We start from the raw sequence: 25,981 nt of genomic DNA on the forward strand, positions 1-25,981 counted from the left end.
ACTTCCATTTGAAATACTCACTCCATTTGTGGAAGATATAGGTAAAGCCATAATACAGAGGGAGTATCAATTGCAAAATAATTAACTCTGAGCAATTACATCTGAAAAACATCACCCCTCCCCTGTGCAACATATCTCCAAAATCTTCCACAGGGGTAGTGAGGATTTTAATTGGAATAGCGTCAATAGCCCATTATAAAGAAAAAAGTGTAAATATATCTTTCTTTCTTGCATTTTATTATATTCAATCAGCTGAAACAGCCTTTAATTATTAATCAAATTGCAGTGTATTCCTTTCAAAATTTTGCACATACTCTCTTCCTAGATGTAGTCTCACTACATTGGACACATTTTTCTACATTATTCCACTACCTGTCCATGTCCATTAGGACTCGTTATCAAATCATCCATAACTCCCAGCTACATGAGATCTGAGCCATGAAATTAATACACAATTCAGAGCTAAGCTGTATTATGTTGCATACTTAGTTTACTCTAATTAAAAAGGTCAAATCGTCCACTATCGTCAACCACCACTCGGTGAAATTCATATTGTAATTTAATCCAGTGCTATTACATTAGATATGATTATTCCCATACGTCTAGACCATGTACATCTAGACGTGTACATAGGGACATATGTGACGTGGTATATCGAAAGCAGACACTTTTGGGCAGGATCGTAAATGAAGATATAGCCAAAAATCTGCCCGGGGGTGATTTTCTTACAATTTGGGTTTGTTGCAAATTTGCGATGTTATTAATGTGTAAAATATTGTCTGACAGTTTCAGACCGGAATATAATTGGCTTTTTGTATTTTTTCAGACATTTTTCAAGATAGATATTACTTAGACAATAGATACACAATATATTTAAAGGCCAATATCTCAATTTCCAATTTTATAATACCATAACTTCCGAACTCAATATCTTCGCTTAGGAATGTCCGATTTCTTTGAGGAAAACAGCGTTGTGGAACAAAATATCTCTATATTTAAGATATGTAAAAACCTCAATATTGATAACCTGCCCAAAAGTTTCTGTTTTTGACATGACAGGTCACATACACCTGATCAAAACACATGTACATCGGTTGTATAACATATAACAAACTACTGCTGGTTTTATGCTGAAAATTGTCCCTGTTCATTCCTACATAGAGAGCACAATTAAATTGGTACAAAATAATTATTTCAATGGACCACTCATACTTAAAGGAGTATTTTGTGATTCTAGCATCTTCTTTTTTACGGGTTTCAGAAGATCTGCATGCAAAAGGCTTATTCCTAAAATTTCAGTTGATTCTGATTTGAGATATGCAAGCTATGAATGATTATGTGTATTATATAGGCTCCATAGGGCCACTGTGTTGTAATTTTGTTCTTGTTAACAAAACATAATACAAATTTGACAATATTTTTGCCAAGCGAATGAATCTGCAAGATTTTTTCCCCACAAAAAACTGTGAAGCCAGAGGTTTTTGATAGTATAAAAATCTCAAACTTAGTTTTAGAAAAAGGGGGGGGGGGTGTGTGAGACAGTGGATTATCGGATTATCAAATACCCCTAGAATTCACCATCATTTTCAACTTTGACCTATAAATTTGGACCAAGATGTTGACACTTCTGTGAGATGGCAAAAACATCTCCTTTAAATACACTTATTTGGTGAAAGGAATGCTGATAAACATACTGAAAATTATTGGTATTTCAAGTATAATACATGCCAATTTCAGTGTGATTTTCAGCCTGTTAAATGGCCTATTGCAGTTGAAATCCATACACAGGGAGTGTACATTTCAAATGGAGTCCCCTAATCAGGCAGCCCCATTTGAAATTCACACTCCCTGTGTGGAAGATTCGAGTCATGTCTTCCATAGGAGGTGTATACATTTCAGCTGGAAGAGCCCATTTTCCTGCCTATTAAATAGGTATGAATATTATAAGCAAAAATACAGGAACTGACTATGCATGACAAAAGAACCATTAAATTGATCATATCACATATGGTTCTCTTTTGATTGGCTTCTACACAATATAGTTGCAAACTTATGCTGGCTGATGAATGACGACTTTACAATTCATGGGCTATTCCAGTTAAAATCCATACACCCCCTATGGAAGATATGACCTTAATCTTCAGCACAAGGGATGTAGATTTCAAATGCAATCACTCATTCAGTTAACCCTATTAGAAATTCACACTCCCTGTGTGTGAGATTAAGGCCATGTCTTCCATAGGGGGTGTATGTATTTTCACTGGAATAGCCTAGGCAATGCCTTTGCTCATCATGTAAACAGAACCAGCCGGTTAAATGTCTAATATAATTTTATGTAAAGTGTATTTGCATATTTTTAATTTTGGATAAGCATACGAAGAGCACAAAAACCGTCAAATGAATGTAGAGTGAAAATGCCCTTTTCGCCAGCGTCAGCTGGCTATCTAATTCGGAGATCGTCTCTGTTTGCTAAAGAGATTACGGGTACTAGCATTGGTTTGAATTACTTTGCGAACTTTTTATGGTGAAAATATATAATAGACATGTTATTGGATTTGTAAGAAAAAGAAAGTATGTTTTGCCGTTTCAACGAATGAAAACGAGTGAGAATTTCAAAAGTTATGGTTTGAAGGAAATATGACATTAAAAGTTCATGCCAGGCCTATAATAGTTTCCACAGCATATCAACGAAAGAAAATTATAGAATCCTTGTTATCAGGCGTTCTTAGATTTACATTTGCAGACCTCCTGGAGATCAGCACAGCATGAGATGTGAGTGTATTGATAACATGATTAAAACCTTTATGGACGTAAAAGTCAAAGTAAAATATCCTATATCCTGTATCGTTTTATGGATAAAATGACTCAAAATGTCATTTATGAAATAATTTATATCTTAAACATCAGTTTTGTCTTTTCAACGGAAAAATTCGATGCAATTTCAGGGCCTATTTTTGATATGGGTATAATTTATATACATGTAGGCCTGTTATAATTGAACAATATCAGTCTTTATACATTTTATAATGTGCTATATTAAGTATAAATGGCGAATTAATATAAAATTAATGTGCATGTATAAGGCAAGTAGGATGGCAGTTTTTAGCCAATTAACTAAAAACTGCATTTCTTTATATTAATAATGAGCTAAGGGTAGCCTAAAAGGCAGAAAAGACAAAAAAGACAGAACAATTTGGAGTAATTAATTGACAGGAAGTTATAGGAGTTGTTTGGTTTGCTGTTTCTGTGTGCATGTTCTCATCATTGATGGTTTGGTGGACTGTCATGAAACATGATGGATCATAAAAAAGAGTGATCCTAAAAATGCCACCACCCAAACTAATTACAAGGCATCTTCTGCATTGAAGCTGGCTTTCCCTTTAAGGGGAGTTTTTATTTATGATGTGATAATCCACATCAGCTGGAGAGACATTTCCCTACATGCATTGCAGTGGATAATAATCCACATCAGCTGAAGGGACTACCCCCATCATGCATTGCAGTGGATAATAATCCACATCAGCTGAAGGGACTATCCCATCATGCATTGCAGTCGATAATAATCCACATCAGCTGAAGGGACTATCCCATCATGCATTGCAGTCGATAATAATCCACATCAGCTGAAGGGACTACCCATCATGCATTGCAGTGGATCTGCTTGCTCCATAGCAAATGTACACATAAAATTAAGAGCCTTTTAAATATTGAGATAACTTCAGGTGTCATATTTTTTCAAACAAACGTCTATGCATCCTTGCTTTAAGCGAGTTATTGTGAAAGTTAAAGCAAAGGTTTTTGTGTACATTTCTTATGCCATGTGCAGTTCTATTATTCTACCAGAAAGCATTCAGCTATTATGATGATAATCACTGCCAATTTATCTTAGTCGGTATCGAGGTGAATGTTCTACTTCATGTGAGCAGTACTTTCTATTCACACGTTCTATCCAGAGGTTGATTAAATGTAAGCCCAGAATACATTTCAGCCACTGACAGCATGTTTGAGAAACACATGGTTATTTTCAGAAAACATCACGCTGGGCTCCTGCTGTGCATGGTCAAGGTTGTTATACAACAAGATAAGCTATGTGTCTGCATGCATGCATGTGCAAGAAAACTTTGCTGGTTGCACCTTCTTTTCCCAAGCATTTAAAATATCTAAAATTGTTTTAAAAACACACGACTTTTTAACTTTCTTGGTAGCAATGTATCAACAAACATTACCCGTACCCAATTATCAATTCAAAACATAAAAGTCGCGATGAATATTCCATCAAAACTACTGGTTCTTATTTTGCACATAAATTTGAATGTGAAATGGTGTTGAAATGGCTCCTTTATTACATTGCCCCTAATATCATACTGCATGTTGGGATTACATTGAATCAACCTCTGCGTTCTATCAGGCTTAACAATTACTTGCTTGTATAAAGATGTGTAAACATTACAAATACAAAGACATGTCCCAACTTACACCTAACTGGATTCAGTTAAATTCATTGTGTTTCTAGGAAAATTAAAGCCATACATAATTACAGCCAACAAAAGCATGCATGTAGCTTAGGATGATTGCATCATGGCCGGCATCACATCAGATGCATGCCTGCACAGTGCTTTTGCTTTGAAAGATTTTATAGAGTTAGAGTTCATATAAATTCGCCCTAATTTGATTTACAACAACTTGTTTATATTTACTGTTAGTAACACATTTTAACCAATGAATAAACCCAAATGCCTATGGCAAACTGACTCTCTTTGAGTACTCTGCTGGTTCATTAATATATTTTCAACAGTTTTGCCATACAGACTTAATTTTAATCCCATGGACACTACCAGCCAAAATTATCGTCCTCTAAGGACTATTTCGATTGGTTACAAAAAAGGTATATTATGTATTGAGCCAATCAGAAATATGGTAAGAATTAGTCAGCAGGGCTGAATGGGATTAAACTTAAAATTGCTGAGAGTTCTAAAAGCTCTATTTTGATTGGTTTCTCAGATGATTACATCATGTAAGTAACCAATCAGAGGCTCTATAAGATAGACAATAGTGCCCATACTGACGAATGCAAGATGTCAATAAACCGTCCATATCATCGTTGGGAAGGAAAAATCTCCTATGTGCTTTTGGCCCCTGAACCTGCCGACAGGTTACATAGGAAGTTTTGCTTTAAACATGTTCAGGGGCCAATGACACATAGGAGGTTTTTCCTGCCCAATGATGATATATAACCAGTAAAGTGCCCGACGCTGTTTCACCAAGCAAAGTTATTGACCATGGCACCAGATGCTGTAAAAAAATTGATATCGCCCTCTTCAGTCAGAATGATACAGAGGCGCGGTATAGACCGTATGCAATAAACCAACCGGAACGGTATAACAATTGAAATGGCAGACATGTTGGAGGACAGTTCTAAGATAGCTTAAGATGACAGAGGGACAGGTCTCTAGATCGATTCCACAACCATTCATACCTATTCTCTGTTTTATTGTATTATCATGCGAATTGCCCTGTGGTACCTTACGGAGGACAGAACTTAATTTAAATGAGGATGACTCTGTCATGAGTGACGTAGTATTGCATACCCTCTATAAAAACACATTTTGATTGGTACAATATTGACAAAAGACAACAGTAATCGCCACAGAAGAGGTTGTCTTGTGAAGAAGCACCCTGTTTCCATATTTTTGCTATAATCTCTGTATCACACACAAAATTTTAGCAATAAGGCGACACAGAAAAAACCTCACCCTGTTCTATGGGCCCGGATTCTTAGTTTTGAGGATTTTTTGTAGCTGTATGCTGGCAAAAACAGCAATTTTTGGCAGAAGTAGAATGATTTCGATCAGAAGTATTTGAAAAACATATCAGCCAATATTCAAAATATGTTTGCACAAATTGCTCAGATTATTTTCTGATTATTCAAGCTTTCTGTGATTTTTGGGTCATTTATAGCCTCGCCTAGAAAAAAAAGTCACCCATAGAACAGGTGGGGTTATTTTTTCGTCGCCTAAAAGACATTTACATTTCAATAGTTACCGTATGGAATATTGTGACCTCTAATATTGTGTTTGTAAAAAAGTGACCATAATTTCTTATTTTCATATCATAAGCCTTATACTATAGGTATACTGAACATTAAAAAAATCCCAAATTTTTTCACCATTTGATATTTGGTTAGTTTCTATGTACAGAATTAGTGAGCACCAGTCCTGTTTTGCTATAATAACATAAGGAAAAAACTTAAGACAAAAAACACATGTATATGAGAAGCCACACAAAAAGAAGCTTAATTCACTGAACTGGTCATTATTAGAAATTATAGGTGCAAGTCTACATGAAGATGAGCTGAAACTAAAGCTGAAGCTAAAATATTTGTTCACAAACATCTTCGAGTTCATCAGCTTTGCTTCAGAACTGGTGCAGGATCACTTGTATTCACACAAGGCGGTTCTCGAACCACGAGTCTCGCCTGCTTTTGTGACGCCTGCTTTTGCGATTACTTTTGGTAGACAAAAATCTAAAGAGGACCACCATTGACCCCGTGTCAGTCAGGGCAAACGCAGTTTGAGTTTGCATAGCTAATGAGCTTTACTAGCGTCTGACGTCACCCTCACCAGTTTGTTTACGATTTTCTGTGATGATTAAAATACCAGAACAAAGTGAAAAGTGCGCCCTATAATTAGTTTTGCACCTTCAAACATACAAACCATCTCAAAAGTTAGGTTTTGATTTTCATTATGATTCATTTCCATTAGCCAAGGATACAAGAGAGAAGCTTCTTTTTGAGTAGCACTGTAATACTTTGAATTATCTATACATAAAATATTTTTTTAGATATTATTATTTTTGTTACAAAAAAGTAAGTATTATTTACACCTTTATAGTACATAGTTATTTCTAGACAAACAAATTATGTCTAGAACAGGAAATATACAATTCCAATTTTCAACAAAAAAGAATTATACAAATTAAAGTCATTTTTAAATTAATTATTAATCATTTCTTGATGCATTCTTTTTATTTAACTGATGTATCATGGACATGTAAAACTGACTGAAATGTGATCTGCAGTGGCGTCGGCATGAATTTGTTTTTTTTGGGGGGGGGAAGCATGAGCGAAGTGAATTTTAGGGAGAAAAATCAATAAACTTTTGAGTCTTGAGACAAAAATATCTAGTTATTTTTGTTTCAGTTGAAGTCATCGCCTTGAGGCAGCCATTTTCTACTCCCAATTTATGCAGTTTCTTTAAATGTGCATATGTACACCAGTGCAACTAGCTCACAATTTCAAGCTGTCAAATGAAATGTGCACTAACATCATCGACTCACATGGAGGAAAAAGAGTATACCTTGTATTGTGCCCTTAAAAAGCACAAAGAAATAGAATATACATAACTTCCGCTAAATTTACACTATTTGCTTTTAAGTCTGTGTAAATGTTGAATACATTAGAAGTAAAAAAACACTTTTGCTATGTTGTGTTGTGAGTTTGTGTGTTGCTTGCACCACCTGATCTGTAACATGCATTTATGAGTTCTTTGAAGCAGTTTGATGACTAAGTTACTGTGAGCTTTATACACAGATTTTGACTATCTAATAATTACCATAGTCATCTTAGTCATGACTATTTGGTAGTTGGTAATGACTATTAGACAAGTTAAAAGCTCAGTCATGCAACCCCAGTTTCCACCATGCAACAGAGTAAACCTATGCTTATTAATGCTCGGCATAATAGCCATACATACGCTTCAACGTAACAAGTCCAAGTTTTGAAATATATTCTCTAAAATCAAAGAGCTATCTCAAGAACCACCAAACCAATACCAGGCTTGTTTGTACTCATTTTAATGCATTTTTTGTGCTTATTCCAAATATGGTCATGAAAATTCTGAAAGTTTTTAATTAATAAAAAAATTAATTAATAAAAAAAATTGGAACTTTCCATCTGCAGGCGACATATGTGCGGAGAAGGTTAACATAAAAAGAATACATCAAAAATAGCTGCCCTTGCAATACATGCACTGCAATGGCAAGAACACAAGAACTCTGCATCCTGAATACATTCTACACTCTCTTGGCAAGAGCAAACTACAATATGACTGTGTAAGAGGTTATTATATATCATGTTACTATAAGACAACTTTCTTGAACAGAAAGAACAAAAACTGTCAAGAAAAGTAAACCGATGTTAAGGATATCAAACACAAGTTAAAAACCAACTGTACATCATTTTTTGATAAAATAACTAATTATTAAAAACACAAACATAACCCTTTTCATTTCAAATAGAAGAAAACAATCAAAAAATCCCAATATTTTCACCATGATAACCTCTTGCACAGTCACAAAAATCAGGAAAGATATTTGACAATTCAACATTTTGGTACATAAAAACTATCTACATCTGAACTACTACATCCTAATACTGTCTATGTCACCGAAGGGCCGGGTAGGGGCCCTCAGCACGCTTGGCAAATTTTGGGTTCGGCCTTCTTTCACCATGACCATTATTAGCAAATTCCTCATCTTGGTGAGGTCTTGGTCCTTGCTTCTCTCTAGTATCTTGCTGCAATTTTGCAATGTTAAGTGATGGCCGCTTGTCCTGCGGCGGAATATACGACGGGTCTTTTCCTTCTACTTTATCCCGTTGCTTTTCTTGCTCTAAAAGTTTATCAACCACTTTCTTCTGTTCTTGTACCTGCTGCATGTTGTGCTGCCACTTTTCGTTATTTTTCATGATTCGATCCTCGTTGTCGAGAACGAACTTGTCCGGTTTGCCGTAATTGGGCGGGTTGGCGCGGGGATCGTAGCCTAATCTTGCCAGCATGGGGGCCAGTTTTGCCATGTCGTCTATAACGTCTTTCGGTATTTTTCCCACCCATTTTGAGAGTGCTTCGAGGTTCACAGGTTTGACTACTTGGTCTGTTGAGCGTTCTCGTCTGTGCAATTACAGAAAGTATGAAAGACACAAAAAAAAGGAGAGAAGAAAAGGAACAATTAGTGCAAAAGTCTCAATGAAATCTACATTTATTCAGATTTTACTATCACTACAATCCTAACATGAAGAAGAAATATATTAGAATGGTGAATGCAATACAAAACATCACAATTAAGCACAACATATACCTCACATTATCTAATTATGGTATTGATAAACTTTTCAAGTTCAATTCTCACCTCCCTTGTTATCACATTGATACTGGGCTATTCAAGTCGAAATCCACATGCCCCCTACAGAAGACATGACCTTAATCAACCACACAGGGAGTGCAAATTTCAAGGTCATGTCTTCTGTGGGGGGCATGACGATTTCAACTGGAATAGCTAAATGGTGAAACAATTTCTCTGAAATTCTTCTTTCATTTTTAGATGTCCCAATATCTCATTATTTTCTGAAAGAACTTTAAAATTTCCTGAAACTATAACTTTTTCTATACTTCTGTGCAGGATAAAAAGAGCAAAATTTCTTGAAACCTGAAAAATTGAACTAAGTGAACATTTCTGCCGGGGTTTCTTCATTTTGTGCTTAGATGCCAATGTTTAGCTGTTGCTGTTCCTACATTCTGTCTCAATTTCAAAATGATGCATTTCTATCAAATATCTCCTGAACCACTAAGAGCCATTTTGGGCTATTCTAGTTAAAATCCACACCCCTTATGGAAGACATGACCTTAATCTTCCACACAGGGGGTGTAGATGTCAAATGTTATTACCTGAATGGGTGACTCCATTAGAAATCTACATCCCCTGCATGGGAGATTAAGGTAATATCTTCCATAGAGGGTGTATGGATTTCAACTGGAATAGAACAATGGTCTCATCCACTATGCCACAGTTCATCAACTTCCATTTAAAAATCATAGCTCAAAATTTGACCTCAAGTTCAGTAGTATGAGGTTTAGTACCAAAGTCATACAAAGGTCATTTAATGAATGTGGGAACATATGGGGTTAAAGAACTGTGCCCTCATAGATGAGCTTGTTTGAAATCCTAGTGAATATGATATTCGAAAATAATACACTTCAATTTTACATTCCCTATCATTTGTCATCTCCCCATAGACCAGCAAGGCAATTAATTTTGGTCTCACATCATTGCATCTTCACCCGCTACCAAATTTTGATTTCAGTTTATAAATCAATATACGGCAACTGGAGCATGGCTGTGCAAACGGAGTAACCGTAAATGGTTTTCTAGTTTCGTATAATTGTGAAAGATCACAGATTCTGATAATTGATGAGTTTCGGTTTCATCTGCTTTGTCTGCAGGGAATCATGTTGGATTTCTATTACTATAATATTTCATTCTAAATTTGAAATTGTCGCAAAAATGAAAAAAATCACACACACAGATCCATTGAAACTTGACATTAAAAAATCAATGCACCCGTCAGTTGAATACAACAAAGTTGTAAGTGCATAGTTAAGCCAAAATAATTATTTGTTATGTTGCCCTCACAGTAAAATGGGGAAGGTCTGACAATTTTTTTTTCAGGATCAATTTGCCTTTTCCTGACAATTCACTGTATGATGTAACAGGATTATATTAGGATAGCAATTGCAGACCTGCCAATCTACCAAAGCCAGAAAGAGGGACATTGAGGCCAAACCTTGTATGTGTACAGTGTACATTGTATACAAACCAGGAACAGCCAAATTTAAAAAAGAGTTGAGGTGTGCAATACTTTCAGAATTCAGGGAAGGTTTTGCAGCTCTATATTTATCACAATAGACTAAAGATAATGCTATAGCAAAATTTGAAAGTAAAATTTGCATCATTTTCTGCTGTTCTTACATTTGAATTTGCCATCACTGAAATTTTCAGGAAGAAGGACTATCTCTCTTTTTCACTTTGGAAAACCCCAAAAGAGGGATGGTTGGCAGGTCTGCAATTGGTCCACACTATTTTTGAATGTATTGCCCTGCACTATATGTTACACACTTCCTCTGCATTGCACCATAGATTATCAAAGTACATGGATAAACATATTGAAGATCTGGATCGGAATTTTATAGAAATTTCACATTATGCCGAGTCCATTTATGTTTCAAGCGCACCTGTAAGATTAGTATCAGATTCAATTCCGGGATTCAATCTTTGATTGCACACATATGCAGGTGATGAGTGCATCAGCCTGATTATAATGCATGCCAATACATTTAAAAATAGCATAAACCCATTGCTATGGTGATTAATCCTGTTACAGCACTACATATACTGCAAATTATCTTGCATGGAATGGGATATTCCATTTAAAATCCACACTACCCCTGTGGAATATTTCACTAAAGTCTTCCACAGAGGGAGTATGAGTTTCAAATAGAATAGGCAATTGGGTAACTTCCATTTGAAATACTCACTCCAGTTGTGGAAGATATAGGTAAAGCCAGGAGTACATGAATGGGTTTCAAAATGATTAACCTTGACCAATTACATTTGAAAAACATACTCCCCCTGCGGAAGACATTTCCAAAATCTTCCACAGGGGCAGTGTGGATTTTTAATGGAATAGCCCAATGCATCAGTTTGCTAGGATTGAGACAGACTTGTGATTAATACCCCACGCAACCTCATCAGCATGTTATTAGGACACAAAGTGTTATTGCACATGTTTGGAAAATATCTGTGAAATCAAGAAAGAGCAAAGATAAGTGTACAACACATAATTATGTTATTGTGTGGGGGTGTATGTGTGTGTGGAAACGAACAACATATCAGCAATATTTTTTTGTTTTGTTTTTCAAATTTTTGTTTAAAAATTGGGCTATTCCAGTTGAAATCCATACATCTCTCAATCCTAGCAAACTGGTATATTGCACACAAGATAATTGCTTTGAAATAGCTAATTGAGCCTGGAAAAAACCCATACACCTCAAGGGAATATGAATTTCAAATGGGGTTTCAGGAATGGGTGGCTCCATTTAAAGCCTTAATGTACGATCTTTTTAAATTTTTAGATTTGTCTTTTTTTCTTCTAAAATGATAATATGCAATTATTATGAAAGTTACCAATACATTTTGACGCGAAAAACATTGGAAATTTGCAAAGAAACAAAATCATAAACTTCACCTCTATCCCTCGAAACAACTCGCACTATTTGGATTAGGACAGCGAGTGCGGCCTCAGAGTTAGTCTCCTACGCGCCCAGTTTGGTTACGCTCCCTCCCCATGTGGAGGGAGCGTAACCAAGCTAGTTTTGTACGAGACTACGGTTTGCGATCGTGGCCGACATAAAGTCATAATAAAAAATTATGACTTTATGTCGGACCAACAAATAGGACGAATTTGACAGTTTGCTCATAGATTTAAGTTAGAACATGTGTAAGTATTACAAATATGCCAAAAAATCGGTTTTGAAAAAAATAAAAGGTGAATTCTGAAAAAAGATCGTACATTATGACTTTAAAATGGATTTCAACGGGAACAGCTTACTGTGGGTACAAAGTGAGTCCCTTTTTTTAATTTTTTTTTATCCTTAGACATAAGTTCCCCCAGGTTACACCCTTATATATGCCCTATGTGATAAGCCCCCCAGGTTACCCCCTTATATTGGGCCTGGGTATTATTGTGACCATTGCAGTTTTTTTCCACACACACACAATCTAGGAAAAGAAGGTGATATTTCAGCACACATATATAAAGCATCTGTGAAAAGAAAAATGATGATAAGTGTTACAATACAAATAATGAACAGAACATCTGTGAGACAAATTACATGAATAGATCAGTGAATTGAAGCCATATGACAAAAGGGAGCTATAATCATCACATAGGTGCAGCAAGGATGCACATAGTAGCTGCCATTTATAATAACATGACAATTATCATAAATTGTGAAGTCTGATAGCTGCTTCTCAAGTACAACATAGTCTGCTAGATTTTAACTCTCTGTGTGCGAGCTATATAAAGAGGGCCATAGGCTTCAACATTAAAAGTCCAAGTTTTGATATATTTTCTCAAAATATTAAGCGCTATCTCGAAAACCACTGAACCAATAAATACAAGGCTTGCTTGTACTCATTTTAATGCATTTTTCATGCTGATTCCGAATATGATCATAAAAATGTACAAATCTGAAAATTTTGAATTTGAATTTTTTTTTGTCGTCTGCAGTCGACACCCACGTTGACAGGGTTAACATAGCAATACTGTGTTACAGAATAGCTGATTCCTGGTTAACATGATTAATGGCATTCTGTACGACAGTTACCAATATAAAATGTACATATAGTACTCGAACAATACCCTTATATCCTGCCATACTGACATCACATGATAACAATGCCCCTTTTGTCATAACAAGGCTGTACTATGTTAATACACGACAACAAACACTTGTGATTAGAAAGTGAACGCAGGCTACGGTGGCGCTTGCAGCAGCGTGGCGGCAATGGCTAAGCGTTTCGTCTCCTTCACCGATTAATTCTAACAGCTTCAGCTGGTGGCATCAGTATTTGAAGTTTCCCAGGCGTTTGTTATGTGTACTCTCATGTGAGTTCTCCAGGGCAAAGGCAATGATATCCTCTATTATGGTCATAGCAATGAAGTCTCTGCTAATTCTACACCCATGTATGGCATTAGCGCTATTAAAACCATCACCATCGACTAGAAATAGCTATGCAAATTATTTTACTCCTTTTCCCGTACCAGGAAGTAGTCGGCTCTACTGCCGATTCCAGATAAAAATAGAGCACCTTTCTTCTTCTTTTTTTTTTTAAAAGTGTTATTCTGTTTTTCCTGACTCAATCAAAAACCATTAGTTTAAACTGTGACTGAATAAAATTTTAATATTTGGCCAAAAAAGGAGCAAAAATCAGTATTTTGCATGTTTTCTTACAATAGAAGTTACAAAATTTGATAACTTAGCTTTCCAAGTCTAACGATCCAGAATCGTATGTATAGGCTAAAATATCACTTTTAAATTTACCCATTTGTTTTAATTTTAATTATTGTTTGAAAACATGTTATCATTGGCTAAAATTAGTCTTTAAAGACTCTTCAAAGACTAATTTTAGCCAATGACAGTTCTTGGCTTCATCGGGCTACTCCATTTAAAATCCACACTACCCCTGTGGAAGATTTAGCTAAAGAATTCCACAGAGGGAGTTTCAGTTTCAAATAGAATAGACAATTGGGTAACTTCCATTTGAAATACTCACTCCAGTTGTGGAAGATATAGGTAAAGCTATAATACAGGGGGAGTACGAGTTTCCAAATGATTAACTCTGACCAATTACATCTGAAAAACACACTCCCCCGGTGGATGATATTTCCAAAATCTTCCACCGGTGTAGTGTGGATTTCAACTGGAATAGCCCTTTGTCCCATTATTATATACAATTAAGTGCCGTCTTTTTGTCTGATATCGAGAGTATTTTACTAACACGCCGTCATAGCTATCCTTTAATGTGCACAGGATATAGCAATGCACTGCAGCCATTACCATTATTTTTGCAACATCAGCGCTAATGGTTAAGATAACGTGGTGCCTAATGCTGATACGTGTCTCATGTCTCTATTGATTTACAGAATTGGGTGTTATTTTATTTTTGTCCTTGCCGTTCAGCGTGCCAATGGGGCAGTCGTGCGGTTGGCTAGCATGGCCGTGGCCAGATTGTCCAGTAGTCATCAGTACTTTTGATAAGGTGAACGAGTTGGATAAATAGCCCTTCAAGTTGTTCAGGAAGCCAAGGAAGACATAACATATAGTCACCCTGCTACGATAATTGCCCAACTCATTTTTTGTAATTTTGGGAACAAGTACAAAATAAAGTTCAAGCATGCATTTAAACATATTTATTCGCCAATCTTTGCACAAGAACAAATGATAATGAAACAAATTAAAAGGAATAATCAGAAACTGATCATAATTGATGCATGCTTGAACCATATTTTGTACCTTTTCTCAAAATTACAAAAAAAGAGTTGTACAATTATCATAGCAGGTTAACGATAGGTCAGTGTTTCTATAATTATTTTGTACTAGACTTGAATAGTGTTTTTATCTTTGCTGGTGTGTGATTTATGCATTGGTGGTGTGTCTGCAGTGTTTGTGTGTGTGCATTTGCAGTGGTACTTCGACATAACTAAAGAATACCTACACCACCCTGTGGATAGGGTTAGAGTTTTGAAGTTAGGCCTAAAAAATAAAAATAAAAAGTTTGATTGGCGTGGCATAAAGAATAAATTAGGGTAGGTAGGTAAGGTGGTTTTTTTACACATGCATGTAGGGTCGGGCCTAAGGGACGGTCGGATTACACCAATCAAACAATGCTTTGTCATGCCTTAGGGTTAGGAATAGAGCAGTGGTACGTGTTAGGTGCAGTAGATATTCTGTAGTCATCCCTGTACATTATTGTGTGGGTCCTGATTGCTTGCCATGGAACCTGAAGTGGTCATATTGTTTGGGGAATAGTCCTGTTTTGAGTTCGGTCATTGCTGGTGTGCAGTTGAAATGCATTACTAGTGTCTATTGCTTGCCATGGGATCTGAAGTGATCGCATTGTTTAAGGAATAGTCCTTTTTTGAATTTGTGATTGGCAACTGGTGTGTGTATAAATGCATTACTGGTGTTTGCAGTGTGTGTACGGTGAATTACTTGTGTCTGTGTTACTCTCTGCATACCTTTTTCCACTGATGCTGGATGAACATTGCTGGATTTGCTTGGAATGCCAAAATCCTCCTCAAAAAGGGGGTTGCGTTTCTTTTTAAAAAATGTTTGGAATAGCCCATCTACTTTACATCGGGTCATCATCATTATCAGTCGGCTGCGGAGCAGATCTATTGCGATCTTGGGCAAGCGAAACAATTTTGTTTGGCTGCAGCATCCCTTCAGTATCTCCCAGGAGGAGTATTGAGTATTTAAATGTTGTGATCGTCTGTGCATTTTTGTGTGTGAAGTTGTGAACACAAATTTTGAAATATGTACATGAAAATGATTGGTCATATTTTTGTCATAGTTTTTCTACATGTATTCCGCATCCAGGTCATTAATTGCCACAATTTCCCAAAGTGTTAAGCTTCAACAACCACAGTAATGAGTATTATATTTGATCTTTTCAAAGGCCAACTGCTGAATACATTACATACTCAACTTTAACCTATAGGTTAGGGTTAGAGGTTAGTGTTGTCTATACTGTATTCAACAATTGCCCTAAATTTTGAGTATGAAGGTATCAGAGAAAAGGACAAAATAGTGCTAGTGTATGTAACTCTGTTCCCCCAAGTAAAAACACAGAATAGGTATTATAAATAGCATAAATACTGCTTATCTTATTGGGCAAATCCATTTAAAGTCAACATGCTTGGAAATATCTTCCACATGGGGAGTATGAATTTCACATGGAATGAGTACAGCTCCATTGAGTTCCAAATAGAGTTGGTCAATGTGCTATTATTCCATTTGAAATTTATACTCCCTCTGAGCATATTACTTCCATGCTCTGAGGAAGATATTTCCACAGGAGGTGTGTAGCTTTTTAAATGGATTAGCCTAATAAATGCATGGAAGACATGACCTTAATCTTCCACACAAGGAGTATGAATTTCAAATGGGATTACCTGAATGGGTGACTCCATTTGAAATCTACACCCCCTGTGTGGGAGATTATATAAGGACACATCTTCCATAGGGGTGTATGGATCACAATTGGATTAACCCAGTTGCTGTGTTTTTACGTGGTAGGACAGATATAATAAGTTATCATATTCATATTGTACCATATGTTATCTAACTAGTAGTACCCTCCCACTCTGGGGTGAGCCGGTTCCCTTCTCTGTCGCCGCTGATGCAGTTGCTGTTGCTGTCGCTGTCTGTCCCCTTCCATTCTCGCTTTCATCAAATCATCAAATGTCCCTTTTCCACCTGCGGGTTTGGGTTTGTTCTCCGGTCCATTACTGTTTTGATACTGCTGCCTGTTGGGGTTCATGCGATTTGGGAATTTTTGTGGTCTTTGTTGCATTGGTGGACGGTCTGGGACAAATCTGTTAGGGTCCGCTAATTTCTCTTGTTTAATCACATCATCCACAGCCTTCCTCTTATTTTCCTGCACTATCTTCATATTCTCTGCCCATTTTTCAGATTCCTTTTCGATTCGATTGGACTTCTCCAGGACTTCTTTGTCGGGGGTGCCGTAGTTTGGTGGGTACGCGTTGGGATCGTAGCCGAGTTTATCGAGCATTGGCGCAAGCTTAGTCATATCGCGCTTGACGTCATCTGGTATGTGACCGACCCAGCTGGTAAGCGCGCCTAGGTTAACAGGTTTGATCACTTGATTTGTTGAAGGTTCCCTCCTGTTTTACATGCAAGAAAGCAAGATATAAAGAAAATGTTTGTTATTATCAACATCTTATTTTTAATCAGGCCCATAACCAGGATTTATTTGGGAGGGGGGCTGATTTTGAAGAAGGGGATTTTTTTTCAAAATTTGGACCTTTTTGGACTGGGGCAGATTTTGAAAAAGTGGACATTTTTTCAAAATTTGGACCTTTTTTACCAAAAAGGCATAAAACCCCCTACTTTTTCGCTCGCTACACTCACAAATGGGACCCTTTGGGTAAAAAAGGGGACTTTTCGGCCTTTGGGGATGGGGACATCCACCCCAGCCCCCTGGTTATGGGCCTGTTTTTAATATAAGTCAAATATGATTTAAGCCTAAGCATGATGCAGATTGTATAACATTATGTAAAGCATGAAACTGGTAAGTCCACACACTTTCACAAATAATAACAGAGCCCACACAAATATAACCACAGATTTTCAAATATAACCACAGATTTTGTGTTGAGAATCTGTGATATATCCCACAACCACCCATCCCTACTTGCACACACACACACACACACCAGTCTTCTTAGACTGCTTTGCATTCCCTTTTTGAAAACAATTTACACCATAAAATGCTATAAAAACTTAACACATCCCCAGTGACAGCTCTGCCCAAAGAAACAGGGGAATCACAGTTTTCGGATGGAAAACGGTTTTTGTTCTGGATTTTTAATCATTGTGAGATGAGTTGATATTGAAGTATGAATTTCAAAAAGGGGTTATGAAGTAGACTAGTCTTTTGAGCATGCTGAGGGGGAATTGCGCCATTCCAGTTGAAATCCACACACCCTATGGAAGACATGACCTTAATCTCTCACACAGGGGGTGTAGATTTTTTTCAAATGGGGGCCACACATTCAGGAAACCCTATTTGAGATTCACACTCCATGTGTGGACGATTAAGGTGAATGTCTTCCATAAGGGGTGTATGGATTTCAACTAGAATAGCCCATTCATTTCAATATTAAAAATGATAAAAATAATAATAATCATAATGATATAATGATTAATATTAAAATATTTTAAATTTGTAGTTCGAAAGGAGGAAAATAGAAACTTGAATAATGACGGATGCGGCCTTAAAAGGTCATTTAAAATTTTAAAAAGTCCCACTACACAGTAATAAGAATGATAATTACCATATAATAATTATAATAACAATATGTTATAATAATAATAATAATAATAAGTATTAAAATAAGACAGTATTTTGAAGAAAGCAAGCAAGAAACAGGACATGTAAAAGATGACTGCAGAACAGGTGAAAGAAGACACCAGACACCTGGTAACAGTCACATTTTCTCTGTTAATCTGAAAAAGAACATGATCAAATTCATTCAATCCTCTCCATCTTTGATATACAAGTTATTTTGCACACACCATATTCTCTTTATTTAACCCTGTTGCATTTTTCAAAGGGGGGTGTTAATTAGAGGTCCTTTTTAGAACAACAATTCCCATTGCTAGTTCCGTCTCACAGTGCAGTGGTGCTCTACAAAAATACCAGATTCCTACCAATATGGTAAACATTGTCTATAACAATGGCCAGCCGCTACAATGATATTGTGAAATCGGTGATCAATATTCATAAATACAGGTACTGTATGGTATTTTGGCTGCATTCACGGAACAGTTTGGTTGAAAAAAATAGTGGGGGGGGGGGCATTTATAGTGGGGGGCATTTATAGTAGAGGGGGCACAAATGAGAGAGAATATGGTATATACTTCACAGGGTTAGTATAAAAAGAAAGACACCATCTGGAATAGCTGCCAAGAGTCATATTTTTAGATGTTGTCGTTAGGCAAGTAAAACCTCTATGTGTCATTGGCCCCTGATCATGTTTAAGGGGGTACTACACCCCTGTGGTCAATTTGTGACTATTTTTGCATTTTTCTCAAAAAATAATAAAACACTGGTAACAAAAGTTATGTATATTATTGGGGCAAAAAATCCAATTACTACACTGAAATTTCAGTGACTCAAGACAAGCGGTTCAGTATATATGATAGGAAATGAGGTACACCCTAGCGGTACCTTATTTTTTATCATAAATAACGAACCGCTTGTCTTGGGTCACTGAAATTGCAGTTTAGTAATTGGATTCCTTGCCCCAATAATATACATAATTTTTGTTACCACTGTGTTATTAGTTTTTGAGAAAAATGCAAAAATAGACAAAATTTATCGAGGGGTGTAGTACTTCTAAAGCAAAACCTCCTATGTATCCTTCTGGCAGTTTTGTTTTAAACATGTTCAAGGGCCACAAGAAGGAAGTTTTTCCTGTCCAAATGTGATGAATACAGAAATTGTCAAATGTTTATAGGACAGCTATTACAGATAGGTTTTCTTGCAATAATCCTTTGATTTTTAAGCTCACAATTTCAACTCTTAAAAAAAAAACAAGTTCAAAAGTGTTATTGATTTGGTTAACACTTTTACCATCTAAACACTCTATGAAATTCACCTGACATGCGTCGTAGGGCAGGAAAAATCTCCATGTGTTTGTGGCCCCTGAACATGTTTAAAACAAAACTGCCAACCAGTTACATAGGAGGTTTTGCTTTAAGCATGTTCAGGGGCCAATGATACATGAGGTTTTTCCTGCCCATCAACGCATGGCAAAATGGAAATGTGCTATTCCAGTTGAAATCCATACACCCCCTATGAAAGACATCGTTTTAATCACCAACACAGGGGGTGTACATTTCATATGAAGTCCCCCATACAGTTATCCCCATTTGAAATTCACACTCCCTGTGTGGGAGATTAAGGTAATGTCTTCCACAGGGGGTGTATGGATTTCAACTGGAATAGTCCAGTGGAATCTTAATGCAACCTGTCATTTTGTCTTCTATTTTTGCCATTGCTTTTAAAATTGTCCATTTTTTTCAACATCACTGGAGTTACAACTGTCACAAATAATTTTGAATTTTTAACCAACATGCCATGAAACTTGACTTGGGTTATGAATTAGTACTTGCTTTAAAAGGCAAAGCAATCAATTTATTGAATCAGCTTACAATGCATCTGTTAATGAAAGGAAAGGAGGAAAGGAGGAAAGGAAAGGAGGAAATGAAGGAATGAAAGAAGGAAGAAAGAAAGAAAGGTAGGAAGGAAGGAAAAAGGTAGTAAGGAAAGTAGGTAGGAAGAAAGAAAGAAAGGAAGGAAGAAAGAAAGAAAAAGAGAGGAAGGTACAAAGAAAGAAAAGTAGGAAGGAAGGAAGGTAGGAAGAAAAGAAAAAAGAAAGAAAGAAAGAAAGAAAGATAGATAGATAGAAATAAAAGGAAGAATCACAGAGAAATGCTCAGAAAGAAGTAAGAGAGTCGGGTGAAAGTAGAGTTCCGAAAAAAAAAGTGAGAAAGAAAGAGAATTACATACAATGTTTTCTTGAATTGATAATAAAGAGATACACATTAAAAACAGAAAACGAACAAACAGACAAACACAACATAATGATAAATTCATACATTCAACCAGTTGACCAATGTCAGTCATTACCTTGATAGCGAAATGCCGCCAGGTTTGCCGATGGCATCTTCGTGATGTAACACAGAAGTATCCCAATCCACCTTCAGAAAGCCTAGAATTTTTCGCATCCACTCTTCGGGATGCAGTACTAACTGTTCATAATAAACTGGCAGACACCACTGTGGTCCTACTTGCAGACATTGGTTATACATACTCTCTACCGCTGTATTCCACTTTTTTAAACAATCCCTGTAGCTTGTAATATCAAAACCAGTGATAGTTACTTTGCGTTCGATGATCGAGTGGACCGTGGCACGCCCATCTCTTATCATCAGTAGATACTGACCATGTGGGAAAACGTCGTGTAAGTACGTCATAGATTTGAGAGTGAAAGGGTCTTTGTTACAAAGACGTGGCGCAGGATCGCCGTGCTTGGCGATGATTTCTAAAATAAAAGCTGTCAGAGCATCGTCTATAACCGGGTCCGTCAACCCGGCTTCTAGTAACCGGGCATGCTCTTTGACGGATTTGCGCCACTGTTGTCGCATGCTCAGTAGCCTTGGTATAACTCTCGTTTCCTCACCGCACCGTACATCGGGGTGCGCGTCAAGCATTGCACGCATCAAAGTTGTTCCACTACGCGGCATGCCGCCTATAAATATTAGCGGCATGTCACGACTGTACTCATATTCTTTATCTGTTTGTTTGTCTTTGATCACATGATCTGTAGATCTCTGCACCATTCGTTGATTATTTAAGCCACCCATCATTTTCTTTTCATCGCACGTCGACTGTAGAAGTAAAAATGTGATGCTTGCGGTGGCGAACACCGTCGCTAAGGTCCGTATTTTGCTGTAACGAGCCATGTCTCGTAGCACGTGTCGCACAATGCTGTTAGCGATCATCAAAACCGCATAACTGAAGAAATTTCGTCAGCACGGAATATCAGATGTTTTATCGCATAAGTGTGTGCACAAGCTTCCAAATACTTCAGTGATACCGCCGCTCTTACTTTGTGATCCCTAGAGACGATAATTATAAATCTCTCAACATGTGAAGATGATCACTAAATACTGCTTACACAAATCATCAAAACAATCAAACAGATATTATTCTTCTGTCTACAATACAGCTGTATTGTAATCCATGGATAACTTCTTGCCTTTCTTCCTCTATGGGTGATATGCTGAATGCAAAAGCCAAATTAATCAAACTAGTATTGAAAGACTCTTCCTTGTCACGACAACCTTCTACACGTAATCCAACTGTTTTCCTCTTCTGACAAAATTATGTCAACGTCGATAAATCACAATACAAAAATGATGCTAATTTTATCTTCTTTCCTCTTGGATAGCTAATTAGCAACAGCAAATTCCACGCGGATTGATCAAATTATGAATTTTTCACTTGTTTTCCGCACGGATGATCAGAATTATCTTTCAATTTTTCACTTGTTTTCCGACAATCAGAACAACTTATTCAAGACAGCTTTTTCCTCATTTGCATTGCACCAACTATTCCAACTCATTTAAACGTCGATAGTCGTTATGTTAGCTCTGCCACGTTGCCAGTCCTCAACTTGGCTCGCTGATCAAAATTGATGCACGAGTCAGAAAGATAAAATAATGTGCATTAATCTGTAAGTGGAAAACAAAAGAAAGAAATTATTACTATTATTAGCATTTTATAGATTCAATCATGGGTGTATTAATATGCCATATGCTAAATGCCTATGCTCTATTGGATTTGATGCATTTACTGAAATCTTTTCAGCAGGTACTTATTTTAACAGCAGAGTTGGGCTATTCCTGTTGAAATCCATACACCCCCTATATGGAAGACATGATCTTAATTTCATACACAGGGAGTGTGAATTTCAAATGGAGTCACACATTCGGGTAACCCCTGTGTGGAAGATTAAGTGCATGATTTCCATAGGGGGTGTAAGGATTTCAAGGGGAATAGCCCATAGTGTGAGGGTGACTGGTTTCTGTCACTACAATATGTGGAGTTAGTTATTTAGTAAAAAAAGCATATTTTCATTTCTGTTTTCTGTATCAAAGGAGGCTTCAGTGGCGTACCGTGACCGCTCCTACCCCTGGGGGCTGAAGTAAATTACATTTTGCCGCCCCTTCCTCAACAACCCGAAAAGGTTGACCAAATTTTTTTTGGTGGTTTGAAAAAGTGAAGAGCAAAAAAAAAGAAAAAAAAAAAAAAGGGTTTTAGGCGCTAGCACCCTAAAAGCAACGTATAGTGCCATTTTTTCACAGTTTTTATACTTTTTCAATTTTTCCGCCTTTATTCTTTACTAATTCGTTTTGCCGCCTTCTTCTTCCGCCACCCCTCTTTATGACGCCCTGGTCTGGTGCTTTACCAACTGAGCTAATGGGGTTGAGACACAAATTTGTAGGTTTATTTGTTCACGTGTATCAGTGATTTGCTCTTTACACTTTTGTGGATAGGGCACATCATGTTTGCATGTTTTAAAAGCGCTGGATAGTAAGCACATATGCTAACTGTTGAGTTTTTACAGAAGATGAACATTAAATGTGCTATAAAAGTGTCCATCTTTTCTCCACTTTAAAAATGACGACCAGTAATAAAATAAATAAATAAATAAATAAAAATTAAACAAATAAACAAACAAATAGTACCAAAATATATAGTGCAATCAAAATCATTGAATGGGTGACTCTATTTAAAATCTTCACCCCCTGTGTGGAAGATTAACATCAAATCTTCCACAGAAGGTGTATGGATTTCAACAGGAATAACAGTATTTTGGTGATCCTGTCTAGCACGTTGTATGATACATTTTGAGGAAGTATCAATCAATAAATATACCAGTATATCATTTAGGTACAATGACAATCCTGTACACTGTAAATTAAATTTGATACCACTTCTCTTGTTTCACACCCGATTTAATAACACAAAGGATTTGAAAACAATTTTATGGTACTCAACATGTGTAGTGAATTGTAAAAAAGTTGCATTTAATTAATATTTCCTGTGACATCATACAGTTTTATGTGATATTATGAAATCATATTTATTTTAAGGTACTAATGATGATGATGATGATGCCAATGATAGCCGATGTCAGCTGCACCTGAGCATCCACTACCTACTCATAATATTGGACCTGCCTGGTAAAAGATAGTAAAAACAAAAATTCCTATCGTTTATCTTCATTGTTAGTCATTTAAATATTATTTTAATTACAAAACACTGTTTTATTTAGCAAAAATTAAGTTAACATCATGAAAACTCCCCTTTTTCTGAAATGAACAAAACTTGTTTACCCTTTTTAGTTGCACATACTGCGATCTTGTTCGTGTATTATTATAGTACATGCTACATACACACGCTTCGACAAGCATCTACCGCAAAGCAGCAGTTGCCGTATGATAAACGGCATACAGAAACCAATGAAATTCAGCGCTAACAAGCTAAGCCACAGCCACTGACTAAGAATTCACAATTACATTAACAATATTTTTTTAGATACATAGCAATTGAAGTAGTTAGTCGACCTTTAACAGCTGATGACATTAAGTTTTACTAATGCATCAAATATAAGTTTATGTAGATCTGCTTAAAATACGCCATTTAGGAGGCCAAAATATGCACCTTCATTTTCCAAAAAAAAAAAAAAAAATATGTGATTTTCCACCAATAACACAAAATCTAAAAAATTAATAAAAAATATGAATATATTTTTCTTAATAGTTCTTTTTTTGTGATTTTTAATATATATAAAAAAGATTTTTCCACAAATGTCAAAAAATGCATTTGGAACTAAAATACGCGATTTGCACCAAAATGACGCAATTGCATATTGTTAGCATCCCTAAGTTAATGTCATTGATTTATACGGTATTCATCCATTAATCAGGTGCATATATCATCGGGGCTTATAATCATCATCGGCTATAGACATATTGTGTGGGCCGTAATATGATAACACTCATAGCAACTCTTTAAACAATCTGAATATATGCACTATTGATGAGAAAATTTAAATTCGATCACGTCAGAGAATTGTCAGCAGACTAGCGACTTGTTGTTATCATAACATGTTTAATTTCATTCAAGTTGTCCTCACTTTGGGGGAAAATATAAATAAGAAGCTACTCAAAATCATTTGATTAAATCAGGTATACAGTCACAAAGGGAGAATAATTAACTCTAATGAAGTCAGTCATTTGTTTTCCATATTTATGATATTTAAGACCTAACAAAACAAAATTACTAGTCGGAGCCATGTCTGGCAAATTGTGTTTCATTTCTAAAGCAAAAGTGATGTCAAAGACATAACTAGAGATGCCACTCACTTATTGCCAAAAAAAACGAAACCTAAAAATGCCAGTTACAATGCCTGCAGAGTGTTAGCGGCCGGGGTGGGGCGTTGCCAATTTCTCCCTTTCCTTACTAAAAAACCGAAGTTCCGGCTAAAACCAGAAAAGTATCATCTCTGCATAACGATGTATATTCATACATAACGAGTAAACAAAATTTAAAAACATCTACGCTACTAAATTTGGTACACTCGTCGTACCGCTTTCACCAGTGAGTGTACCACATTTAGTAACTAGTGTAAAAGTTTAAAAACGATCTTATTTGATGTCAAAGATGTTTAAAAGTTGTTGATTATCTACAGCTGATGGCAACCTTTGGTATTTGTCAACATATAATATATTTATCGATAAGAGATATTGAGTGATGAATTTAACTCTCTCCACGTAGGTGTTGACAGACTGCAGACGACAAATTTTTATTTTCTTTAAATTCAACAAATTTCAGAATTGTAAATTGCATTGACCATATTTGAAATCAGCATGACAAATGCATTAAAATGAGTACAAACAAGCCTAGTATTGGTTCAGTGGTTCTTAAGATAGCTCTTGATATTTTGTGAAAATATCTCAAAACGTGTGACTTTTAATGTTGAAGCCTATGGCATTAAGGACCCCTAAGATGACCAAGTTCCCTCACTGCACTATTTATGAGACTGAGTTGACTGAACCTTGTAACAGGTAACAGTGCACTACTGATAATATGGAAATGACTATGTGCTGTCAAATTGTTAGGTGAATGACCCGCATACCACTAAGGAGGATTAATCCTTGGTTGAGTCCCACACTTATGGCAGATCCTGCAGCACTTGTGGCCAATA

General features: G+C 36.4%; 1 protein-coding gene across 2 annotated transcripts in view; it reads right to left on the reverse strand.

The window, feature by feature from the left end:
* Positions 1 to 7,644: 7,644 nt before the first annotated feature.
* Positions 7,645 to 25,981, reverse strand: part of LOC140146699 (protein-tyrosine sulfotransferase 1-like) — a 200,790-nt gene continuing 182,453 nt past the window's right edge. Inside the window, exons 6-8 of one of the 2 annotated variants that reach the window (XM_072168571.1) lie at positions 20,833 to 22,439; positions 16,727 to 17,299; positions 8,818 to 8,945 (exon numbers count right to left, since the gene is read on the reverse strand). In XM_072168571.1, the coding sequence (XP_072024672.1) occupies positions 16,741 to 17,299; positions 20,833 to 21,707 (1,434 nt within the window). In that variant the 5' untranslated portion in view covers positions 21,708 to 22,439 and the 3' untranslated portion in view covers positions 8,818 to 8,945; positions 16,727 to 16,740. Of the gene's footprint in view, positions 8,946 to 16,726; positions 17,300 to 20,832; positions 22,440 to 25,981 lie in introns of both variants that reach the window. The other variant, XM_072168572.1, reaches the window with a different exon arrangement.

This window comes from Amphiura filiformis, chromosome 2 (assembly GCF_039555335.1).
Source record: "Amphiura filiformis chromosome 2, Afil_fr2py, whole genome shotgun sequence".
Taxonomy (NCBI): Eukaryota; Metazoa; Echinodermata; class Ophiuroidea; order Amphilepidida; family Amphiuridae; genus Amphiura; species Amphiura filiformis.